Genomic DNA, 22,452 nt, shown 5'->3' with positions numbered 1-22,452 from the left:
CCACAATGCCCCTGTCCGCACACAAAGTGCCACGTGACTCGCGGCGCGGGGAGCCCATCATGGCGGCTCCCAGCGGCTGCCGGCCGCAGCCAGGCGGGCAGGGCGGTGGCGCCGGGGCCGGGCCGGCGGCTCTGCGGGGTGCTGAGGAGGACGCGGAGGGGCTGTACGTGGCGGTGGAGCGGTGTCCGCTCTGCAACACCACGCGCCGCCGCCTCACCTGCGCCAAGTGCGTCCAGAGCGGAGACTTCGTCTTCTTCGACGGTCGCGACTCCGAGAGGTACCGGCAGCCCTGAGGGGACAGGAACGGCGGCGGAACGGAACACCCTCTCTCTGCCTCCCTGCCCCGTCGCCGGAGTGTGGGCAAGGAGCACCCTGCCTTGCCTTGGGCTGCCCTTCCCCCGCTCCCCTCAGGGCTGGGGATTGGGGGGGGGGAAGGCGGCTCGTCCCCCTTCCCCAGTGTTCAGCCACTACACCGGGGCGGGAGGCGGTAAACGGGAATCAGGGGAACCGTCCTTCGGCTGCCGGGCCCGCTGCCGGGCTGCCCGCTGGGGGAGGCAAGCGGGCAGAGCAGCATGCACAGCGTTTTGCTTAAAATAGTAATAATAATTAGTAATACAGCGCCCCTGCTTTCACACAGTCAGGTGCAGCTGCCAGCAGGCATGCCCGTGTTGATGTAGCCGGCAGAAGCTCCAGACACTTCAGGGCAAAAAGAGAGCCGTGCGGTAGGGTATCTGAAATGCATATCTATTTTCAGCAGCATGTGTTAAAACTGTGGCCTCTGTAAACACTGAATGAAATCAGGAAGGTACACAAGAAAATGCCACTTTTATTTATTGTCTTATCTATATAAACAGCCCTGATCATGGGCCCCTCTTTAGAATTACAAAAAATCTCACCAGTTAATCATGTGCCTTCCTGCTCCTTTTTGCAGAGCATTGACCCTGCAGAAGGGTGGCTGAAGGAGCCACATGTCTTTAAGTAGCTATGCTCATTACATGACTGAGATGCAGATTGCCCTTCTGTAGCTGTCGTTCACAGCATGGCCATCCCAGATTCTTAAAGAATCTGCCTCACACCGGCTCTGTAATAGCTCTGATTTTTTGGCTGATGCCGTGCTCTTGGTCCTTCATTTGTAGTTTCATTAGCAGCTGTTGAGAGTGATTTCTTGAACTATTTTGGGAAGGCAGTAAGCAGTATGAGGTGCGGTATGGTCCTTGCACCAAAGGCTCTTGGCATCCTTCTACCAAGCACACAAACAGCCACTGGGACGGTGGTGTTTTTCTTCCTTTAACGTCAGTGGGAGTGGGCATAGGGCGTCAGCCAGCGTGAATCAGCTTGCAAAATTGAGACCTTAGTCTGCCACTGGATGGGCTTGCTTCTTTCTTTATTTTTATGTGAAAAACTGTGTCATGGAACCACAAACTGTATTTAGTCATTCTAAAATAGATGGAAAAGCTGTATTTGTGTGAGACTGCTCAGGGTAATCTGTAGCTTCCATGAAAAAATGGGATTTGGAGGTTGGAATATAAACCAACTATTATATTCCTGCCCATTTTGTAGACTTAAGATTTTTGGCTAAATATCAGGCTTAAGTAGAGAAATTCAACCGTAGCCTTCATTACAGCAGAAGCCCTGTAGTTCTGTATTAACCAAGGCTTAGGAAGTTTCTGTGCGCATCAGAAAAAACATAAAACAGCAGCCTTAGCCAAAGTACCAGAAGCAACAGCTTGTTAGGGAAAAAAACAAACCCATCTTTCTGTCTTCCTTGTGTCTTCTCACATGAAACAAGATCAGCTTTTCTGTGTGACAGTTTTCACTGCATCCTCCTAAGGTGTTTTGACTGTCCTAATCATCTGTAGCTAGAAAATCTTCTGTATATTTACATTGATTCTTAATTGCAGCAAGTAAGTCTCTGTCTTTTTTTTCCGCATGCCTTTTTTTCCCCCTCTGCCTGGACATTGTGGTTCCATCTGTGGGGATCACTGCCGTTCTGTTCTCCTGGGGACTCCCTATATGCTCAATTTCCCCAGGCTTTGCCTCTCCGGCTGCTCAGAACTTTCCCAAGCAGTAGTGTAATTCACTGAAAACAGCAATCTCCTATTAATGAATTAAAGGAACAACCTCATATATGAGTAACGTGAAGTGTGTAACATAGGACCACTTGATTGCAGCAGGAAGGTGTAGGAACAAAGCTCTGTAAAGTTTGGGCTTCTTGTGCTTTTGAAGATAATGGAATTCTTTTTAAAAGTGTTTTGTCTGTGTTCTATGCCTAATACTTCAAATGACAGATACAAAAGTGAGAAGGAACTTGTCACTTCAGAGGTCAGTTTTCTGTGTTTCCTCTTTCTAAGCAGTGAGCTGGTGTCTATGAATCTCTTGCAATGGGAGCACAGAGGGAGGCAGTGACTTTTGGAATGGTGGCCACACACCATGCCAAAGTCATGCAGGGACAGGTGCAGTTAAGTGGCTGGATTTCGGAATGTGTTTACTGTCATCCTTATTTATTTGTTTATTTTATGCCTTCTAGTAGTACCTGGGCTAATTTTAGGTCTGTGTTATGGCCGGCACTGGAGGAGGCCGATAGGGTCATGACAAGGGCTTTTGGTGTGGCTCAGTTATTAGCGCCGTGTGAGAAATTCAGAATGTGGAAGTGTATGGGGTCACTTGGGCCTCCCATTTGTCTTTTTGATGTGTTACAGATAGGGGGAAGAATTGTTCACTCTTGTGGAAAGAAAGCAAGTGTTACTTCTTGTGTCCAATGGTGGGTTTTATTTACAATTTTCTTGTGATTTTTCTGTAGAAGATAATGAATGATTTCATATTCTAAGTGTAAGAATTATTTCAGATTTATTTTCGTTGGACTGTTTTGTGTGTGGACTTCTATAAAAGCAACAGTAAGATTGAAGTTTGTATGTCTGGCAAAAATCACACCCTGTATCTGTGAGGAAGAGAGATTGAGGAGCTGTTAAGATTAATTATTGAAGTACAGCTATAATTAAGGATGAGTAGTCCGGAAGTCCCCCAGTAAAAACATCGCTGACATTCTTCTTTTCATTAGTAATGCATGGTATATTCAAAAGCTAAGCTGGCATCTTGATGTTGGTTTCAGCTCGGAGACTCTTCTTCCTCCTGGGAGTTTACTCCAGCCTGTCATATGCAGGAATTATCAGTGTGTTTTACAGGCATACTGAATTGCTTTGTCTTATGCGTCTGCAGATGGCAAAAGCCAAAGACAATGTAATTGTGATGTCTAAGCCTGTCTGACTTCTTTAAGCTGTGGCTTATAATCAGGAATAGTGACTTTTTGCAGTGATGAAGTTTTATTATAGTGAATAGGTACAGTAATAGGGGTATCTGTTGTTGTTCTCAGCTCTTTCAGCATTAATCAATTCTTGTAGATTAGGAAGTCCTTCCTTCTGATTGCTTCTCTCTAACTATGAGCATGTGGGAATAAGCCAGGTAACCTTAGAAAATCTGAGCTTAATATGTAAGATGTGAGGAAAGAGAGACATTTCATGGATAATTTGAGATGTTGAGGTTTCTCCTGTCAGTTTACATTTTATGGGAGTTCCTATAATAATTCATCTAAAGTTTTGTTTCTCCGCCAAATCAAAAGGCTGTAGATAAATAGAGAAAAATCAGTTACACGATGCAGTGCAATTAACGTTAGGGCTATATAAAGAAATGGAAATGTTTGCTCAGGAGAAACCTGCTGCAGAAGTTTGTAGGAGCTGTTTGACGCAATTGCTGAAGTGCGTGGTGAGCTGCAATTTTTGCAGGCTCTCACAAATATTTCTGTCTTCCCTCAGCAGTAAGAACTTAATTTAGTCCCAGATTCTTGACAGATCATTCAACTTTTTGCTGATGTGATGGACGTGATTTGGGTAATTGCGTTTAGTCAGACTGTATGCCCATTAATCCAGCTTTGAGAAGAATTGCCAAACTACCCCAGCGCGCTCTCCCTGTGTGACTGCCCAGTGGTGTGTTTCTGCGCCAAGTTATTTTTGGTTGCAGCCGAAGGTCAGGGGTACAGTAGGTGTGCATTGCTCCGTGGTAAACAGGAGTCTTGTACAGTGCACTTCTGTAATTTCCATGATGACTAGTGGGTGAGGACACACAGGAAGAAGGAACACGCGCTGGGTTGAGCAGCCAGACTCCAGCTGCACCACATTCCTCCACCTCACGCATGGCCTCTGGCTTTTATGCGAAGCCACCTCCATTTGTATTTGGCTTGTTTTGGAAGGAAAACATATTTTTGCTTGACTATGAGGCAACAGCCAGTAGTTCTGTTGTTGTTTTAATGCTGATGTCATCCGGAAGGGTGATTACCTGCTTTCTGAACGCAAAGTTAGTCACTAGCCTTTCAGACTTAAGCACTTCAAGGAAGAAAATAAAGCATTTTCAAGTTTTACCTGCAATGACACCAGCAGAGTCGAGCAGAGAGGGAGGCCCAATATGCCCTCCTATCAAGGCTTACTGTATCGTTCGTTCTGAACACAGGTTAGATATCTGTGAAATAAAGGACTTGGTGGATTGGTAGGTAAAACGTTCAACCTCTGTTAGGGTCAAATTGTCAATTCTGCATGTTGCAGAAGGAAATCAATTGTTTTTCCGCAGTGATATAACCCAATACATGCTTTTGAGGCATGGATTAGGACAGCGCTGTAACATCGCAAGAACAAGGGAAAGCTGGGAAGCCATATGCTGATAGAAGACAAAGCACATTTGCTGGTTTTTTTGCTGTCTAAATCTCTTGGCTGGCTGGCTGGCTCTTTGCTCTTACTGTTAGCTTTGTCACTTCATGCTTTATTGTAATTTCTCAATGTGCATCATTCGTATTTTCTTTAAGTGTATTTCTCAATACATTGTGGAACATGGAGGAGAACAGAACGTGGCAGCTGCTGCATATTCAAAGGGTGAAAACACGGGATGAGGAATCCTGAAAAAATTCCCTTCTGATCAGTTCTTTGCAGTTTCCATACCTCAGACATCTGGTGAAGCAGAACTCGCACAGACATTTGGGTCATGGACTTGTGATAGCTACAGGTGTTTAGTAGAAGACAATTGAACTCATTGCTGTTACTAAAACAACAAAGATTTGGATGTCATGTAAAAGTCTTGAGAGAGTGCTGTCCTATTTGGAATCATTAATGAATAAAGTGCAAGACACTTCCATGTTAGAAGGGAGAAAATGCAGTGCATAGTGTATGAAAACCTGCCTTTCCCACTAGCGGAGTGGACTCAGCTGATGCCATCACAGCTTGTGAAGTAAGGCAGTTCAGACTGACTATGGTATCTGAAATAGTATTGTTAATTTCTCCAGTGACTAGAAGTTTTGAGGATACTATATGTTTTTCTTATTCCGCAAACAATTGACATTACTAAGCTGTAAATCTTCTAGAAATAGCAAGTAATTTGCTTACAAGTTTGCTAATACAATAAGCTGATGTTTCCTCAGCTTGGAGGTTCTTTTGCAATTCCGATGAGACACGTGCTGTAGAATTCTGCAAGAGTTTTATACATTTTGCCATTATTTCCCAAGACTAAGCCAGAAAGCTGCAGTTTAGAGGCTGCCACAAGCTTTGGTCTTTTTATCTTTTCAGACAACTTGCAATGCCATATTGTGAAAATACCAATTAAACCCTTTAATCTCTTCTAGGTTTTCAGACAAGAAAGAAAGGCTGATGCGTCTTAAAAGCAAACAGAGAGAATTCCAAAAGCAGTAAGTTGTGGTTATTAAATGAAAATAAGCTGTAAGAATTCTCAGAAAAACAAAACAGTTTCTCTGATGTGCTGTTGCTGGAGACAGACCTAGTCCAGATAGTCATAAAACTTTCAATTGTGTTTTTTCTTCTAGTGTTTTGAAGGCCATGGAAGGAAAAGAGATAACTGATCAGCTGGTGAGTTGTTCAAAGTGTCCCATAGTTTTTAAACTCGCTGAATTCCTAGATCTCATAGTTTAAAGTTACAGTTTACCTTGAGGGTATTGTATTGCTTTCCCAAAAAGCTTGTTTGTAAGCACAACTGAAATGGGCTCTGCAAGCAGAGTGCTCCGAGCAGTTTTTATTTGTTATCAGATATTTGTTCAATAACTTATTCTGATTGACTTTATACTAAGCATTCAATTTGTTTGTGGCATTTTTCTGTGCACAAAACAGCATATAAAGTATTTATTTGTACTTTTGCACTAGAGCTGCTGGTTTTGTTGTTAATCATTAGTCAGTGTGTTTGAAGGCTTTTCTGCCCTAGAGTTGCTGAATGTTCTTTTTCAGAGATGGAAAATAATGTCTTGCAAGATGAGGATTGAGCAGCTGAAACAGACCATTTGCAAAGAAAATGATGAAATGACAAGATGTGAGTAATGCCTGTGCTTTTCTGGTGTGGGAAACTGTGTGCCTTACAGTGAAAAATCAATTGATGTGAATTTGAGTCTTAAGGTTTTAAAAATGATGAATTTTCAAACCGTCACTTCTTAAATCGACTTGAAGGCAATCAGTGAGTGGATTTTAGCCTTTTCATGCTTGGGTTTTAATTAGCAAACAGTAGACATTATTCAGCTGGATGGCAATCATTTTGCAACAGCTTTAAAAGTAAATGCTTAGCAGCCTGTGACTTTGGCTTTGTCCCTAGAGATGGCTTTACTTAGTGTGGTGTTCCTGATCACTTCCTCTTGATAAAGAGGAGGCGAGCAGCTCTGCAGCTGTTAGGAACTTCATGTACTGATGAATTTTAACCCACACCTGTCTAGAAATCCTAAAATCCTACTAGAGCAAGAGCCATTGAAATGTGGCATAGGCTGGGGAGTTGCTCTCTGTCAGCAGCTTCTGTTTTGAAACTCATTAGATTTTTTGCTCATGAGAGATTTGTAGGACCATTTTTCAGAAGAGAATGTGCAGCACTCTTTACAGCCTACATGCAAAGGAAATATAAGAAGCACATTCAAAAGCATATTGATTGAATCAGGAACGTTTTTATGACTTGAAATTCAAAATGAGCCATAGAGAGAGTGGAAGCAGAGGCATATACTTGACAATAGTTATAAAGGAATAGCAGAAGCATGGATGATAACATCAAAACGGCTGAGATGCAAAATGGTTTCAATTAATAAGGATGGATAGTAACAATAAGAAATGTAAAATAAGAAAAAGATGAAGTAGATAAGTCTGTTAGTTAACAGGAAAGACAGCAAATAACAGTGCAGAGAAGTCTGAAGCATTCAGCATCTTTTTTGCTTCATCTTCTCACAAAGAACTGTGATCAGCTGCTCAGCCAGATTAAATTTTACATCACAGGAGGACTGCACACTGAGGAAAGAAAACAGCCAGCTAAATATTATTTTATGGCAGCAAGGTCTTACAGGATTTGCCTTAGGGAACTTAAGGAACAAGCTGTAGTTGTCTGTGGAGGACTTGAGAACACATGGGACAGAGGATGTCCCAGGAAACCGAGTGAAAACAGTGTCAGTTTTCAAAGGGTGGAGGAAGGGAGAACCTTAAACTGATGATACAGTCATGCTATTACAAACCTTTGGTCACTTTGCAAGTAGCTAGAAGGTAATGTAATTAAAAATAGGTATCACTTTGTTAAAAATGGTCCATGTCAAACGTGGAGGATAAAGCAGAAGATGCAACATGCCTTGCCTTTGGGCGCTACACCAAACCATGTCATGAGCAAGCAAAAACATTTGCTCTGGGTGTAATCACTGTAAGATTGACACAAAAGGGCAGAAAGGCTGCATTCAGAGAGTAGTGATACTTGTCAAACTGAGGAGGTGAGACAGGTGGAGCTCAGCAGGAGCTGGTTCCTGGCCCATTTTTGTTCAATATTTTCCATAATAGCTTGCATGGTAGCATAGAAGGTAGAATGGAGGAAGCCAAGGTGGATGATGATATGACTTCTGTGGAAAATAGGATCAAAATCAAAGTCGTGCAGATAACTTGACAGTGTCATCTGAGAAGGACAAAGTCAACTGCACATTGTTTAGGAAAGACAAACATACAAACACAAAGCAAGGGACAGTGGTGAGATTGACGGGAAAGGATCAGGGGAATTATAGGAAGGGGGCCTATAAGGATGCTGGGGAGGGACTATTCATTAGGGACTGTAGTGACAGGACAAGGGGTAACGGGTTAAAACTTAAACAGGGGAAGTTTAGATTGGATATAAGGAAGAAATTCTTTACTGAGAGGGTGGTGAGGCACTGGAATGGGTTGCCCAGGGAAGTTGTGAATGCTCCATCCCTGGCGGTGTTCAAGGCCAGGTTGGACAGAGCCTTGAGTGGCATGGTTTAGTGTGAGGTGTCCCTGCCCATGGCAGGGGGGTTGGAACTTGATGATCTTAAGGTGCTTTCCAGCCCTAACTATTCTATGATTCTATGAATTACGAATCAAGTAAAAATTATCAAGCTAATGCTGCTTCAGAAAGGTTCAGACCTCATTCTGGGTTATCCTAATGTAAGTGTTGTATTTAAGGTGGAAGTAGTTTTTCTGGTATTCCCAGAATTGGTGTTTTCTCAGTGTGGGTCTGGTGTCCAATTTGAGCTATTTAAGAAAGTTGAAAATCAACTGGAGAAAGTCTGGAGGAGCATACTAGGACTAAAACACAAGGAACATCTAGGAAAATTTATTTTTGATTTAGAGAATAGGAAGGTGAACAGAAGCAAGCTTTTCAATAAGTTGAAGAATATTATCAAGTCAATAAACTACTTTTTCTCATTACCCTGTGAAGGAAGGAGGAAGTCAATATGACTTCAAGGCCCTTAGTCACCTTTTCTCAAAATGCAGCTCTGCAGGTAGTAAAACTTTGGGACTAACTGGGAAGTGGAGTTCCTCCGCTTCTCTACTCTTCTGTGAAGTGTATTCTCTGCAGAGAATATTGCGTCCAGTTCTGGGCCCCTCAGTTCAAGAACAGGGAATTGCTTGAAAGAGTCCAGCGCAGAGCCACAAAGATGATTAAGGGAGTGGAACATCTCCCTTATGAGGAGAGGCTGAGGGAGCTGGGTCTCTTTAGCTTGGAGAAGAGGAGACTGAGGGGTGACCTCATCAATGTTTACAAATATGTAAAGGGTGAGGGTCAGGATGATGGAGCTAGGCTTTTCTCAGTGATGTCCAGTGATAGGACAAGGGGTAATGGGTGTAAACTGGAGCATAAGAGGTTCCATGTGAACATCAGGAAAAACTTCTTTACTGTGAGAGTGACAGAGCACTGGAACAGGTTGCCCAGGGGGGTTGTGGAGTCTCCTACGTTGGAGACATTCAAGGCCTGGCTGGACAAGTTCCTGTGTGATGTACTCTAGGTTACCCTGCTCTTGCAGGGGGGTTGGACTAGATGATCTTTTGAGGTCCCTTCCAACCCTTGGGATTCTGTGATTCTGTGCAGCTTTTTGCAACTCTTCTGATTCATAGTGAACTTAATTAGATTTAACCCGTGAACTGACCTAACTATTGCCCAGCTGATTTATTGTTAGCTCAGTTACCCCAAAATCACTCACGCAGATAGACCCAAAATGAATTCTTGCCATGAGTAGCTACTAGATCAGAAACCCAACTTGGTTAACTCTTGAGCACATTAGAAAATGTAAATAGGTTGCTTCTGTTCTATTGGATATGGTGGCATAGTTTAGTGACCTGAAATAAGAATCATTTCTAGTACGCTGTGTTCCTGCTTTTAGAGTTGACTGTTTTGGACACCTCAATAATTGGTACTTCTTTAAATAAGGTTTTAAAATACATGTATTTGCCTTCTGTCTGTGGAGAAGAGTTCAAGGCAACGATCTTGCACATATCTGGCAGAACTCTCTATTGGGCAGATAGTGGTGTGCCTGAGCTTGCATTTGTCAGCCAGTGTACATGTGTGGGACATAGAGGTGTCCTGAAATACTTCTGGGGACAAATTTTAATGACCTCATTAACTGAGTCAAAGAGCAAAAGTGCTATGACAAAAAAAGGGCAGTTGTTTCTGCACTGGGACTACTAAAGAGGAAATGTGTGTGCAGTGTTCTCCCCTGCTTCTCAAATAATTGCGGTTGAACCTGCAGAAAAGGGAGTTCACTCTATGAACATGAATGTGAAAATTGAGCAGATGGGCATTTTACTCTTCTTCTGTCTCTTCTTTATGCAAAGGGGGAGTTTGGGAATATGAATGCAAGCATTAATTGATTTTCTATTAATGTTACAGGAATACTTAAAGGAGGTTGAATTACTAGCTGTCATGTAGCGATTCTTGGTATCGCTTAAAGAAAAGTTGATCTTTCTATGGTTCCACTAACAGGGGGTCATTTATTTTATAAACCTGAGGATTATTAGTTCTTATCTGCACAGAGAAGCTGTTCTCACCTTCTCTAATTTGAGACTTTGCGTCTCCCACATATCAGATCTCTCTTCTTACCAAACACACATCGTGGATGGCAACAGATCAGCTAGATGACTAGAAATAATCCCTGACATTCAGAGAAAGCACCCTCTGTGTCTGCAGGGGCAAGCACGCTCAGGGGGCTTCCAGCAGTCCTGGTCTCCCACCCTACCAGGCCAGGGACCAGCCAGTTACAGCTCTGCAGGTGCAAACCAGGACTAACAGAAGGCTATCGTGTGCCGCCTGAACACGGCTGGGCACAGACCTGTGTGTGGGAATCAGTCTTGGGTCCCAATCTTTGGATGTAGCCTTTTATTCCTCCCCTAATGGGAAGAGTGACAGACTGAATGTGTTATTTGAGGTAGCTGTAGCCACTTAGAACTTTTCTTGATTTTAGTAATAACAGAATGAAGCTTCTTTGAGTAGCAGATGCCACAGAGAATTCTTACTGTAACTGATCTCATCTGTGTCTTGCAATCAACCTATATCACTAAAATGATGTCAGGGCTTAGTGCTTCCATTCTGCGCAAGGAGCAGTTATCCCACTTCTTGATTGCAAGAAGGTAATGCCTTTTTCTAATAGAATCTGACTAACACTATGTCTTTTCAGCCATAAAACCAGGAAGTGAGCACCTAGCAGATGGGGGCTTTTGTTCAAACTAGGGTTTTGACATTAAGAGTTTTAGGCATGTATTTGGGGAATATTTTTGTGCGCTTTTGAAGGACAGAGTTGGCTGACTCTAGCACCATATGTTTGTGGAAGCACTACTGCAGTCAGTTATTGTACAGGAGAATAAGCAGGTGCTCTTAAAGGATATTTTTTTTAAGCTATAGTGTACCTGATGTGGGGAGTAAATTCAGGCGGTTGCAGTACTGTACAGTACATAAGCTCATTTCTGGAGAAGGCTCTGGGGAGATCTTAGAGCAGCTTCCAGTATATAAAGGGACTGACAAGAAAGCTGGAGAGGGACTTTTTGTAGGGGCCTGTAGGGATAGGACAAGAGGCAATGGCTTTAAACTGACAGAGAGGAGATTTAGATTAGACATTAGGCAGAAGTTCTTCCCTGTGAGGCTGCTGAGGCCCTGGCACAGGTTGCCCAGGGAAGCTGTGGCTGCCCCATCCCTGGCAGTGTTTAAGGCCAGGTTGGATGGGGCTTGGAGCAACCTGGTCTAGTGGAAGGTGTCCCTGCCTGTGGCAGGGGGGTTGGAACTGGATGGTCCCTTCCAACCCAAACCATTCTGTGATTTCTCATTTTGTGACTGGAAAGAGAGACAGTCAGTGTTCCCTTGTGGTAACACAAAGTCTGCATCGTTGGGACCCAAGTGCTTTAAGAGCACGTACATGAATGTGAAGCCCAAATAACATACATTAGTAGCAGCAGTGGTGCCAGAAATGGTGAATGAAGATGCTATCAGCTCTTGATTTTGGCTGCAAGCAGTGCCTGTCTTTTTGGCCAACACCATGCAAACATGTACAGTCAAGCTATTTCTGTCGTGGTGATTACCTCAGAAGTTTAATTAAACTGTGAGATCTTGGCTTTTCTGCTCTAAATCAAAAAATAGCTGGGTAAAAGATAGGGAAAGAATAGTCCCAATTTCAGTCTCTCTGGAGATCTTCAGAAAAGATTAAAAAGTTGTACCACTGAGCAGCTGGAAAACATGAATAGTTTAGCAGGGTTTTCTGCTTTAAGCTGTTCTAGATCTTGTTTGCTATAAATATTAATAATGCTTTCCTCAAGCTTACTACAAGTACCTCACAGTTCCTTTCCCAAGGCTAACATCTGCTGCCATTTTCACAGATGCAGAGGGGCTTCTCAGAATTAAAGAGGAGAACCAGAAGCATTATCGCAGGGCGCAGCGGCATCAGGAGAAGAAAGAGAAGATCCAGAGGCATAACCACAAGCTGGGAGACTTGGTAGAGAAAAAAGCCTATGACTTGAAAACCCAGTATGAGCATCTGGCAAATCTTCGTCGGATGCATATCCTAGAGCTAACATCAGTCATATTTCCCATTGAAGAAGTAAAGACGAGCATGAGGTATAGAAGGTTTATCGTTTTGGATTAATTTGACTCAGCTTTAGACACCCAGAAGTGAGTCATGTAAGTCTAAGCTAGACACTCTGCCTCCCTTAGCATCTGTGGGGAGGAGGAGGTGTTTCCCAAAGGCAAAGCATCTGACCCAAAAAACAGAGGTCCAGAACAGAAGAATCTGGAGGTGCTAGCATCTCCCCCAGAAGAGATCTGAGGAATGTGTCCAATGTTAAACTTTCTTAAAATAGATAATTAAAAATCCTGGAACAAAGGGAAGTAGTTTTGGGAATGAGGAATTTTGCAGGAGTGTTTCTACAGGATTTTGCTCTCTGTGAAGTCTGGCGAAGTGCCTGCCCAAGTGTATCTCTGACTGTATTTTTAACACTTCTTTAAAAACACTTCGTTCCTCTTTGCGTGTTACAGAGATCCTGCAGATGTGTCTTCTGAGAGCGACAATGCTATGACCTCTAGCACTGTGAGCAAGCTTGCGGAAGCCAGGAGAACCACGTATCTCTCTGGGAGGTGGGTGTGTGATGATCACAACGGGGACACCAGCATCAGCATCACAGGGCCTTGGATAACCCTTCCTAATAATGGAGACTATTCAGCATATTACAACTGGGTGGAAGAGAAGAAGACTACACAAGGACCGGGTAAGGAGCAAGGTCTGATTAGACATCTGGGATACTCCAGAAGCCATAGAACTTGCAGCCTTGGATGCCAGCAGAAGGCACTGAGGAGCAGTAGCCCAGTCCATTTGTTCTCACCCAGACAAACCTGAATCTGAAATAAACACCAGTATAAGGATTAGTCCACTGAAATCCTCTTTTGCAGGAAGTGCTCACTGGGACACAGCACAATGTAATAGAGAGATAAAGTTAATTATTCACAGTTTTGATGTGTTTCACATGCTGCTGTTTTAACAGGAATCCCAAGAATTACCATTTTCTACCAACTTCTGACAGATTTCACTGTAAATGATTGTTGAATTCAGGCTGTTCACAATACTCACAAATGACATTTTCCAGAGTAGACTCCGGTAACGCATTGACACATCCACTGAGGCTTCATTTGAAATGAGACTTTCATGATGTTTTTATTTCTTTTAGATATGGAACATAATAACCCTGCTTACACTATCAGTGCTGCATTGTGCTATGCAACTCAGCTTGTTAACACTTTGTCTCTCATACTTGATGTAAATCTTCCCAAGAAGCTCTGCAACAGGCAAGTAAATGCAAGCCTCTGAGGTGAATTAGTGACCAGTTTTGACTGATCTTAATTCTGTTGGGGTTTGGGAGCAAAGTCATTGCTTGGAACAGCTTTTATGGTACCAGTTGATGGCTCATGGATTTTTGTGCTGTTTAATTTGGGGTGGAGGACTAGTAGGGTTTTAGACCACAGTCCATAGTGCCTCCTTCCTTTTTTACCTCCTGAGAGTGTAGACCAGCCACCATAGTTGAAAATAATAGCTTTCTAATTGACATATTCGGCATCCTCAAATTGGAAATGAAATATGACGTCCATGAATAGCACTTTTCATTTTATGAGACCCTACTGTGCTTTACAAAATCCCAAACCAATTCAGCAACCCTTAGTCATCTTGAATAGCTCCACTACATTAAGTGCTGCAGAACAAGGCTTTATAATATGGCATGATAGCAGTGTGATTCTCTTTGGGATAAAATGCCAATGGGGAGCATAGCTGGCTGCCAGACAGCTGGGAGAGTATTGTGTAAATCCCATGATGAAAAGCACTGTTAGATTTTTAATGTCAGTGTGGAATAGATGGGATCTGTACAGAAGTACTGAGGGAGCTGTAGACCTGTTCAGTCTTCCTGGGATCTCAGATATGCTGCTGAGATTCTTTTAAGTGTTTAATATAGTGATTGCCGAATTCAGGGCAGTAAAGTTGTGTAGGGTCTCCGTGTGGGGAGTTTATACTGTTACTTGGGAGCTCAGCCTTCACAGGAGGAAAAGCTTGGGAACAGGAAATGATGCAGTATTTAAAAGGAGAGCCAAAATAGCGTGGCTACAGTGGATCTTTGAGTTTCATACACCTGTCCTATTGAAGTGGGTGAGACTAGCGCAAGCAGTGCTGGTTGATGAAATGCTAACAGTCTTGCTAGCTGAAAAAATAACCTCCTAAACACTCTCAAACTGGCTGTACAGTTTAAACAAGTGCTCACTTTGAGCGTGTTTACTCTGGGGTTTATTAGGAAGCCAGGACACAGAATGCTGATGTCTCCAGAGAGTGTATTTTCACAGCAATGTGGTTTCTGTCTATTCATGTATATGTGTGTATGGTCTTTCAACAGCGAGTTCTGTGGAGAGAACCTCAGCAGACACAGGTTCACGCGGGCAGTGAAGAAGCTGAATGCTAATATCCTGCACCTTTGCTTCTCTCAGGTAGGGGAAATGCACATTGGGATTCTTTAAATAGCTTTTGAAAGATCAGCTGTGCCTGCAAGTTTCCCACTGTAACTGATCTTGTCTCTTTCTTACTTCCCTATGGTAGCATGTAAATTTAGATCTGTTGCACCCACTGCATACGCTCAGGAACCTTATGTACCTGGTCAGCCCAGACACCAAGAACTTGGGCAGGTAAGAAAAGCAGTATCTCAACTCACCTGTGACTGAATCCGGTTCGGAGTAATGCATTTGCCTCGTTGCTTAGGAGGGAAATTCTTCTCGTCTGCTGTACCTATAGATCAGTCCTCAGCACCTCAGAAATCAGGGTGGTTATAAGGAGGAGATAAAAGAAGACAGAAAAAGGGGGTTCCGAGTAGGAAATCAGATTTCAGACGTGCGTGCTGTGCTGCTGCATGTGGCTCACAGCTGATTATGGACTTGTTTCCCATATGCTCAGAAGCAGAAACTCCTTCCCTCCAGGGGACAGCAGTACATGTGCCAGGCAGTCCCACTTCCTCCAGGTACCACCCTACCCACGTCTTGCCGACACGTAAATACCTGAGAGCATCCAGCCGTTTAAACCCTAAAACAAACACTAGGTAAACCTTCCCCAAAATACTTCCACTGAGTGAACACCCTAGCCGAAAGTCGGCACTTCAAATAATATTAATTTATATGTAAATTAAGATTAAAGTCAACTTTTCTGCTGTTAGTACACAATGAAAAGAAAATCAGTTCCTGTGGGCCGTACACACCACGTTTAATAATCTTTTTTTTACATTGATTTCCTGTTGGGATAATCCCATCACAAGTCACTTGTGCCTGAGACAGTCTGCAAATATTTGTTTAATCTGACCAGGGCGTTATTCTCCCTTAAACTCAGTAGTGTGCCAAAATCCACTTTTCTACTTTGTTCTCATGTACAGATCTAGTTTTATTTGAAAACCTTCAGTACCACTAAGAGGAACATCACTTCCCTTATGTCCTCTGGGTATAGCCCTACTGGTTCAACCCAAAGGTATGGGGAGCCAAATCTTTGTAGCATATCTCAGTTTGGAAGAAAATACGTGCTTGCTGCACGCCTGAAAAGGAGGGTGCAGGAAATACCCAGAGAATGAAGAACTGTTGTAAAAGGTCCAAGTGCCACTGTGGGTCTCACTCCTTGTGCAGATGTTACAGAGCTCATCAGTCAGGTCCATGTAGTGAACCAGGAGGTTACAGGGAAGAGCTGGAGAAAACGCCTACCAGCAAGGGGTATAGTTTAGTCTGTATGAAACTGACTTAGCTCGCTAGGGATGACACTGACAGGTGATTTGTTTTCCACGCCTTCATGGGGAGAAAATACAGGCTAGCAAATGGCTTTATAGTCATCAGTGGAAGCAAAGAGTCTGAACTAGGTTGCAACAAGGCACATGTGCTTAACACAGAGATTAATTACCCACAGAATGAAGGTGGGGATTCTCTGTTTCCTTCTGTCATCCTGTCAAGGCTGGATGAGTTTCTGGAATGGATGCTTTCATCAGGCAGAAGTTACTGGGCTAACGACAGGGGGAAGGGGTAGAAAGTAATGGCCTTTGTTAGGGAGGAGGTCACTGGAGATGATCTAATGGTCCCTCTGGTCCTAAACCTGATGACTTTCTTTTTATGTTGCCTTATTAAGCAAATGCTCTGCCAGAAGGCAGCGCTCCCATTCCTTTCTGGGTTATGAAAGAGGAGCGTTTACTTTTAATTTCTCAGCTGTCTGCAAAGTTTGCAGCAACCAGCTCTCTTTATTTTCCTTTAGATATCTAAGCCTATAGTTACCTGATAGTCTCCTTTATAAGCTGCTGTTTTCAGATACATATAATTTTACCAAGCTTTAATTGTCTAGATTAAAATTTTCCATGGTAAATCACTGCTTCAGGCTCCCTCTCCCACTAAGGCTGGAGAAACAGTCTTACGTTAAATTCTTACTCCTGTTTTGCTGAGCAGCTTTGTGCTTTGAAATGAACTTCGCCAGGGACACTGCTTGCTGTGGGGAATCCACTTTTCACTGCCTCCACGAACACCTCTCTGACCACTGGAACTGCCTGCTTTGGCTCAGTAAAGGTGTTCCAGCTTTCGGCGAAGCAGTGGGATGGGGCGGGATGCAATTGCTTCTCCCACCAGGCAGTGGCAGCAGGGAATAATGGAGTCACAGCACAAGTGGGTTTGGTCGGGACCTCTGAAGATCCAGGCCATGACTCCACTCAAAGCAGAGCCAACTAGAGCAAGTTGCTCAGGATGAGTGCACAGCCTCGCTGGGCAACCTCTTCCAGTGTTTGACCAGCTGCATAGTAAAAAAGATCTTGAGATGCTGCTCAGGGTGAAGCGCTGCAATGGGAAGTCTCCACTAGTGAGCTGTGCCAGCCCGGTTCTGTGAGCTGTAAACTACACCCTTCTTGCTGACAGAGCTGCAGCTGTCTTAGCCTGGCCAGGCCTAGCATTAAAAATGAAAGCTGTTCCCCATCAAGCTGAGATTTCCACCAGTGGAGCTGTGAGTTATTATCAATAGCTTTTTCTTTTGTGTGTACATGTTTCACTATCCCCTGCCAAAGCAGAACGTCTCTTTTGCCGTTCTTGCTCTGTGGTTTGGAACCCAGCTATCACTTCCTTGGCCAACTGTTCTCGTTTCACCATTGTCTACAGTTAGCTCTGTAGCCAGCAAGTTTCTCTTTGCCAACTGATAGACACAGAGGTGGTGTAATTCCTCTGTTGTACACATGACAGAGCAGAGTGCTTTGGCATGCTCAGGACTCATTCAAGCAAATGGACAGTGACTCTCTTGCATGGTACCAAACAGGCTGATGGCACTGTGTTCATATTCACAGGTCTGGGCCTTTCGAAATCAGTGCTGATCTTGAAGACTCCATGGAGTTTGTGGATCCCAGTGCCACCGGTGAGACAGATGAGAGTGGAGATGAGCACGTCAGTGATGAAGAGACAGACCTAGGGACGGACTGGGAGAATCTGCCAAGCCCCAGGTTCTGTGACATCCCCTCTCAGCAGGTGGAGATGCTGCAGAGCCAGAGCACGCAGGTATCTCAGCCCATTGCTAGCAGCAGTGCTGGTGGAATGATCTCTTCTGCTGCTGCCTCCGTGACCTCGTGGCTGAAGGCGTACACTGGACATCGCTAACAGCATGGGAAAAGGGTCATAGGATTTTTGGAAGTAATCCCTCCCCAACAATGCTGTAGTAAACCTTACATATTCAGTTAAGTAGTGCCTGGAACAAAGAAAAGGTCAGACTTCCATTTTGTAAACCAGAAAAACCTTTTTATTTACCCAAGATGACTGTGATGGTACCATTTTGTAAATTAGCTAGCTATGGACTCTGACGGATTCTGTGACGGCACTTTTGTGTCTTGGTTCTGTCTGCATTGTTGAGTACCCGGGGAATTACAGACCAGTCAGCCTCACCTCTGTGCCTGGAAAAATCTTGGAGCAGATTCTCCTGGAAGGCATGCTAAGGCACATGAAAAACAAGGAGGTGGTTGGTGACAGCCAGCATGGCTTCACTAAGGGGAAATCCTGCCTGACCAATTTGGTGGCCTTCTATGATGGGGCTACGGAACTGATGGACAGGGGCAGAGCAGTTGACGTCATCTACCTGGACTTGTGCAAAGTCTTTGACACTGTCCCGCATGACATCCTGTCTCTAAATTGGAGAGACATCAATTTGATGGGTGGACCACTCGGTGGATAAAGAACTGGCTGGATGGCCGCACACAAAGAGTTGTGGTCAATGGCTCAATGTCCGGCTGGAGACCGGTAACGAGTGGTGTCCCTCAGGGATGGGTGTTGGGACCGGTCTTGTTCAACATCTTTGTCGGTGACATGGACAGTGGGATTGAGTGCGCCCTCAGCAAGTTTGCCGATGACACCAAGCTGTGTGGTTCGGTTGATACGCTGGAGGGAAGGGATGCCATCCAGAGGAACCTTGACACGCTTGTGAGGTGGGCTGATGCCAACCTGATGAAGTTTAACCATGCCAAGTGCAAGGTCCTGCACCTGGGTCGGAGCAATCCCAGGCACAGCTACAGGTTGGGCAGAGAAGAGATTCAGAGCAGCCCTGCAGAGAAGGACTTGGGGGTGTTGGTCGATGAGAAAATGAACATGAGCCGGCTTCAGTGTGCGCTCGCAGCCCAGAAAGCCAACCGTATCCTGGGCTGCATCAAGAGGATTGCGACCAGCAGGTCGAAGGAGGTGATCCTGCCCCTCTACTCTGCTCTCACGAGACCTCATTGGAGTCTTGTGTGCAGTTCTGGTGTCCTCAACATAAAAAGGACATGGAACTGTTGGAACAAGCCCAGAGGAGGGCCACGAGGATGATCAGGGGACTGGAGCACCTCCCATATGAAGACAGGCTGAGAAAGTTGGGGCTGTTCAGCCTGGAGAAGAGAAGGCTGCGTGGAGACCTCATAGCAGCCTTCCAGTATCTGAAGGGGGCCTACAAGCATGCTGGGGAGGGACTCTTCATTAGGGACTGTAGTGAGAGGACAAGGGCTAACGGGTTCAAACTTAAACAGGGGAAGTTTAGATTGGATATAAGGAAGAAATTCTTTACTGTGAGGGTGGTGAGGCACTGGAATGGGTTGCCCAGGGAGGTTGTGAGTGCTCCATCCCTGGCAGTGTTCAAGGCCAGACTGGATGAGGCCTTGAGTGACATGGTTTAGTGTGAGGTGTCGCTGCCCATCGCAGGGGGGTTGGAACTTGATTTTAAGGTCCTTTCCAGCCCTAACTATTCTATGATTCTATGTGAGTCTACTGAAGAAAAAGGACTCGTCAGCCTCCAGCTCTACTTTCTAAAGAAGAAACAGGTTTTGAAGTGTTTGCATCAGGATGAACACACAGAGAAGGCTGCTCTGTGTGCGGCCTGGACAGTGGTGCAAATGCAGTTCACGTTCTCTTAACTCCTTACAGGGTTTCCATTTATGTGTGGTTTAAATCTGTCTTGCATAATGCAGAAATGCATATTTCTAAATTCTTTTCATTCAGGACATGAAAATTTTGCATTTTTAACATGTTTTCTAATCTCTGTTGCCATATTTTTAATACAAAGAAACAGTGCAGAGAGGAATTCACACAGCAAATTGCTCTTGTTTTAGCTTTGGTTGTGAACCTTTACCCAGTTTTGCTGTAGAAAACTGGCTTGTTTCATGCTGTTTCCATTGGTAGGTAGTCTAGAAGTTTTGTGTTGTGCTGTCCAAGCACACAGGCTCTTTACTCTCAATATCATACACCAAAGAAAAACTGGACGTTCTCTTAGCTTAGACCCACATTTGATGCAGACACAGGATTGTGTTGTTGCAATAATATTCATCAGTTACGACACCATGTTGCCACTTTTTACTATTAGAAAAACCTCATTTCGAGCTAGTTTGATGAAGTCACACAGTCTCCACCCTACATGCGTTTTAAACCCTATTCTGTTTTACATTGATGGTGAGTTGTTTCTCTTCTTGTTTACTGAATGCCAAGAAGCTGATTTCATTTTGCTGCAGAAATGCCCACAGTGCAGCTGGTGGCTCGCTTGTAAAACTGCAGGAGGTGTGATACTGACAGAAGCGTTTGTTAGCAAGTGCTCCTCCACTTCCTCTGCCTTGCGGTATGGATGACATAAAGATGGGTTTGCTCAGCGAGGCTTCCAACGTATGGTTTACATTTTCTATAGCTGGGACGTTGTACTTCTCCACGGGGTAAATTAATGTAAAAGCATCCTCCCATCCCTCCCAGAGGGAAGACTTCCGACACTTCCCTGTTGCTTCCCTGCCGTGCTGCAGCTCCTAATGGGGGCACCACAAGGCCACGGCGGGTGATGCACCAGCCACATCCCTGCCACAAGGCAGTGTCTTGAATCTTTGAAGCCCTGCTCTGGGGCTGGCTTACCCGACCATCTCATGGAGTATTTTGGGGTGGTTCTGCACTGTTGCTCTCCAGGCCAGCTACAGCTGCGTCCTGTCCCCACCAAGGACGGGGTGGAAAAGCCCATCATATCCCAGTGAGCTCTGTGCCAGGGGTACTGGTCAGCATCATGTCTCCAGCCCCCCCCCCCCAACTTGTACGGCAGCTCTTTGGGGATGAGAATCTGTTGTCAATGGTTTCTTTTTTTAAACCAAAGACCCTTAACTCTGCACTCACTGCATGCATGTTGTTAGGTGAAGCCCCCCTCAGTCCTACCCTTTCTGATTCCCCATTTATTTTCCGCTGGCCCCTGCCATATAAATATGTTTGGGCTTTTTCATTTGTTTTTAATAGGCATTTCAGTCACATTTTCATTGCTGCCTCTCGTCCTACTTTGAAACCCTTAAACATCAGGCCATGATTCAGCTTTGTACGCTGTCATTTACTAGGGAAAGAAAAACCCAACACACAAACTTCTTTAAGCCATATACTTCATGTTTTCCAACTATTTTATTTGTCATGCACTGAGAGTGCACACCAGCACTGCAAGGGCATTCAGATGCAGTGGGATGGGTCTTTTCTTCATCTTTTGTAACAGAATATAGACTGTGGGTTGTTCTTTTAAAAGTGTTTTGCACATGTGTAGCTAGGGAAGAATCATGTGCACCTTGAGTGCAATCACCAGTATTAGTTCTCCAGGTTGTTCCGGGGAGGGAGGGCAGGAATATCTGTAATTATAGATATCTGAAGACAGACTGCTGAGAGTTTACACAACACTTCTGCGTAGCATGAATGCAGGAAGTGCAGTTCAGGCCATGACTTTTGTCTGTGACCAGTGATCTGGCGTGGCCAATTTGAGCTGCCAAGGAAGAACCTGATGCTGAGAGCTCAGCCCTCCATTGGGAATCAGGTGCCTTCACATGGGCTTAGGTGGGACACCCAGGAGTTGCTTGTCACTGGCAGAAACTTGGGGGCTCTCTGCAACTTCCGAACTAGATGTAAGTGAACACAAACAGTTTGGGTTTTTTTTCTAAATTTTATTGTATTATTGCAATAAATCTTTAACAGTAATTTTTTTTAAAGTTGTATATTTATAATTGTTACTTCTGTGTGGTTTGTTTTCAACTGTGCTGGGGAAGTACACAAGCAGTTCCAGCCTTTGAAGCATCACAGGGACCAGACCTGTTACAGTGCAATCGTACAGCGGTGGAGTAAGCAATACCCATTCTAGAAAAATACTTGTACATAAAATAACTGCATCTCCATTGGAGCAGGTAGTGGAGTCCTGCAAGACACACACACACGACTTTCCATATATATACACATGTAAACTGAAATACTGCTCATGTAAGCCTGGCTTTGAACTGCTCCTCTGCTGGGTGACTGTGTTTCTGCAGGTAGTGAGCCTGAATGCAAGGGAAGATGCTCCTCTTCACAAGGCCATTTCAGAAGGATGGAAGCATGTTGTCTTTCTAAGAAGGTAACTACATGAACCAGTGTGTGTCTGAGCAACAACGATGGGAAAGGGCTGCGTTGGTCAGCAAGAACAAGGGTCTGCCCACTGGACCTGGTGGCCTAGCAGGCCACAGAGGATAAACAACCTACCCCATTAGAATTCTTTGTGGCAGCTACTTGGGTGGAAGGCCTGATGTCCCATGATTGCTGTTTGCCTGGGGCTGCTGCATGCACATCTGCAGTGGTTCATTGCCTTGGTCACAGTTGTGGCAGTGCAGGAAA

General features: G+C 44.4%; 1 protein-coding gene across 2 annotated transcripts; it reads left to right on the top strand.

Moving 5' to 3' along the window:
- Nucleotides 1-5: 5 nt before the first annotated feature.
- ATG14 (autophagy related 14) lies at nt 6-18,592 on the top strand (the record flags this gene model as incomplete). 2 transcript variants are annotated; one of them, XM_080618116.1, is made up of 10 exons in its annotated part: nt 6-277; nt 5,660-5,722; nt 5,858-5,900; nt 6,273-6,354; nt 12,150-12,387; nt 12,805-13,034; nt 13,491-13,608; nt 14,700-14,790; nt 14,900-14,985; nt 17,643-18,592. In XM_080618116.1, 10 exons carry the CDS (start codon nt 6-8, stop codon nt 17,947-17,949), a joined length of 1,530 nt encoding a protein of 509 aa, XP_080474242.1. In that variant the 3' UTR covers nt 17,950-18,592. The 2 variants fall into 2 exon arrangements, with proteins under 2 accessions (XP_080474242.1, XP_080474243.1); XM_080618117.1 differs by lacking the exon at nt 17,643-18,592 and adding an exon at nt 16,765-16,840.
- Nucleotides 18,593-22,452: the final 3,860 nt, after the last annotated feature.

The sequence above is a fragment of the Psittacula echo genome, assembly GCF_963264785.1.
Source record: "Psittacula echo genome assembly, chromosome: 5".
NCBI lineage: Eukaryota > Metazoa > Chordata > Aves > Psittaciformes > Psittacidae > Psittacula > Psittacula echo.
The sequence above is the reverse complement of the archived record's forward strand: the minus strand, read 5'-3'. Positions and strand labels throughout refer to the sequence as shown.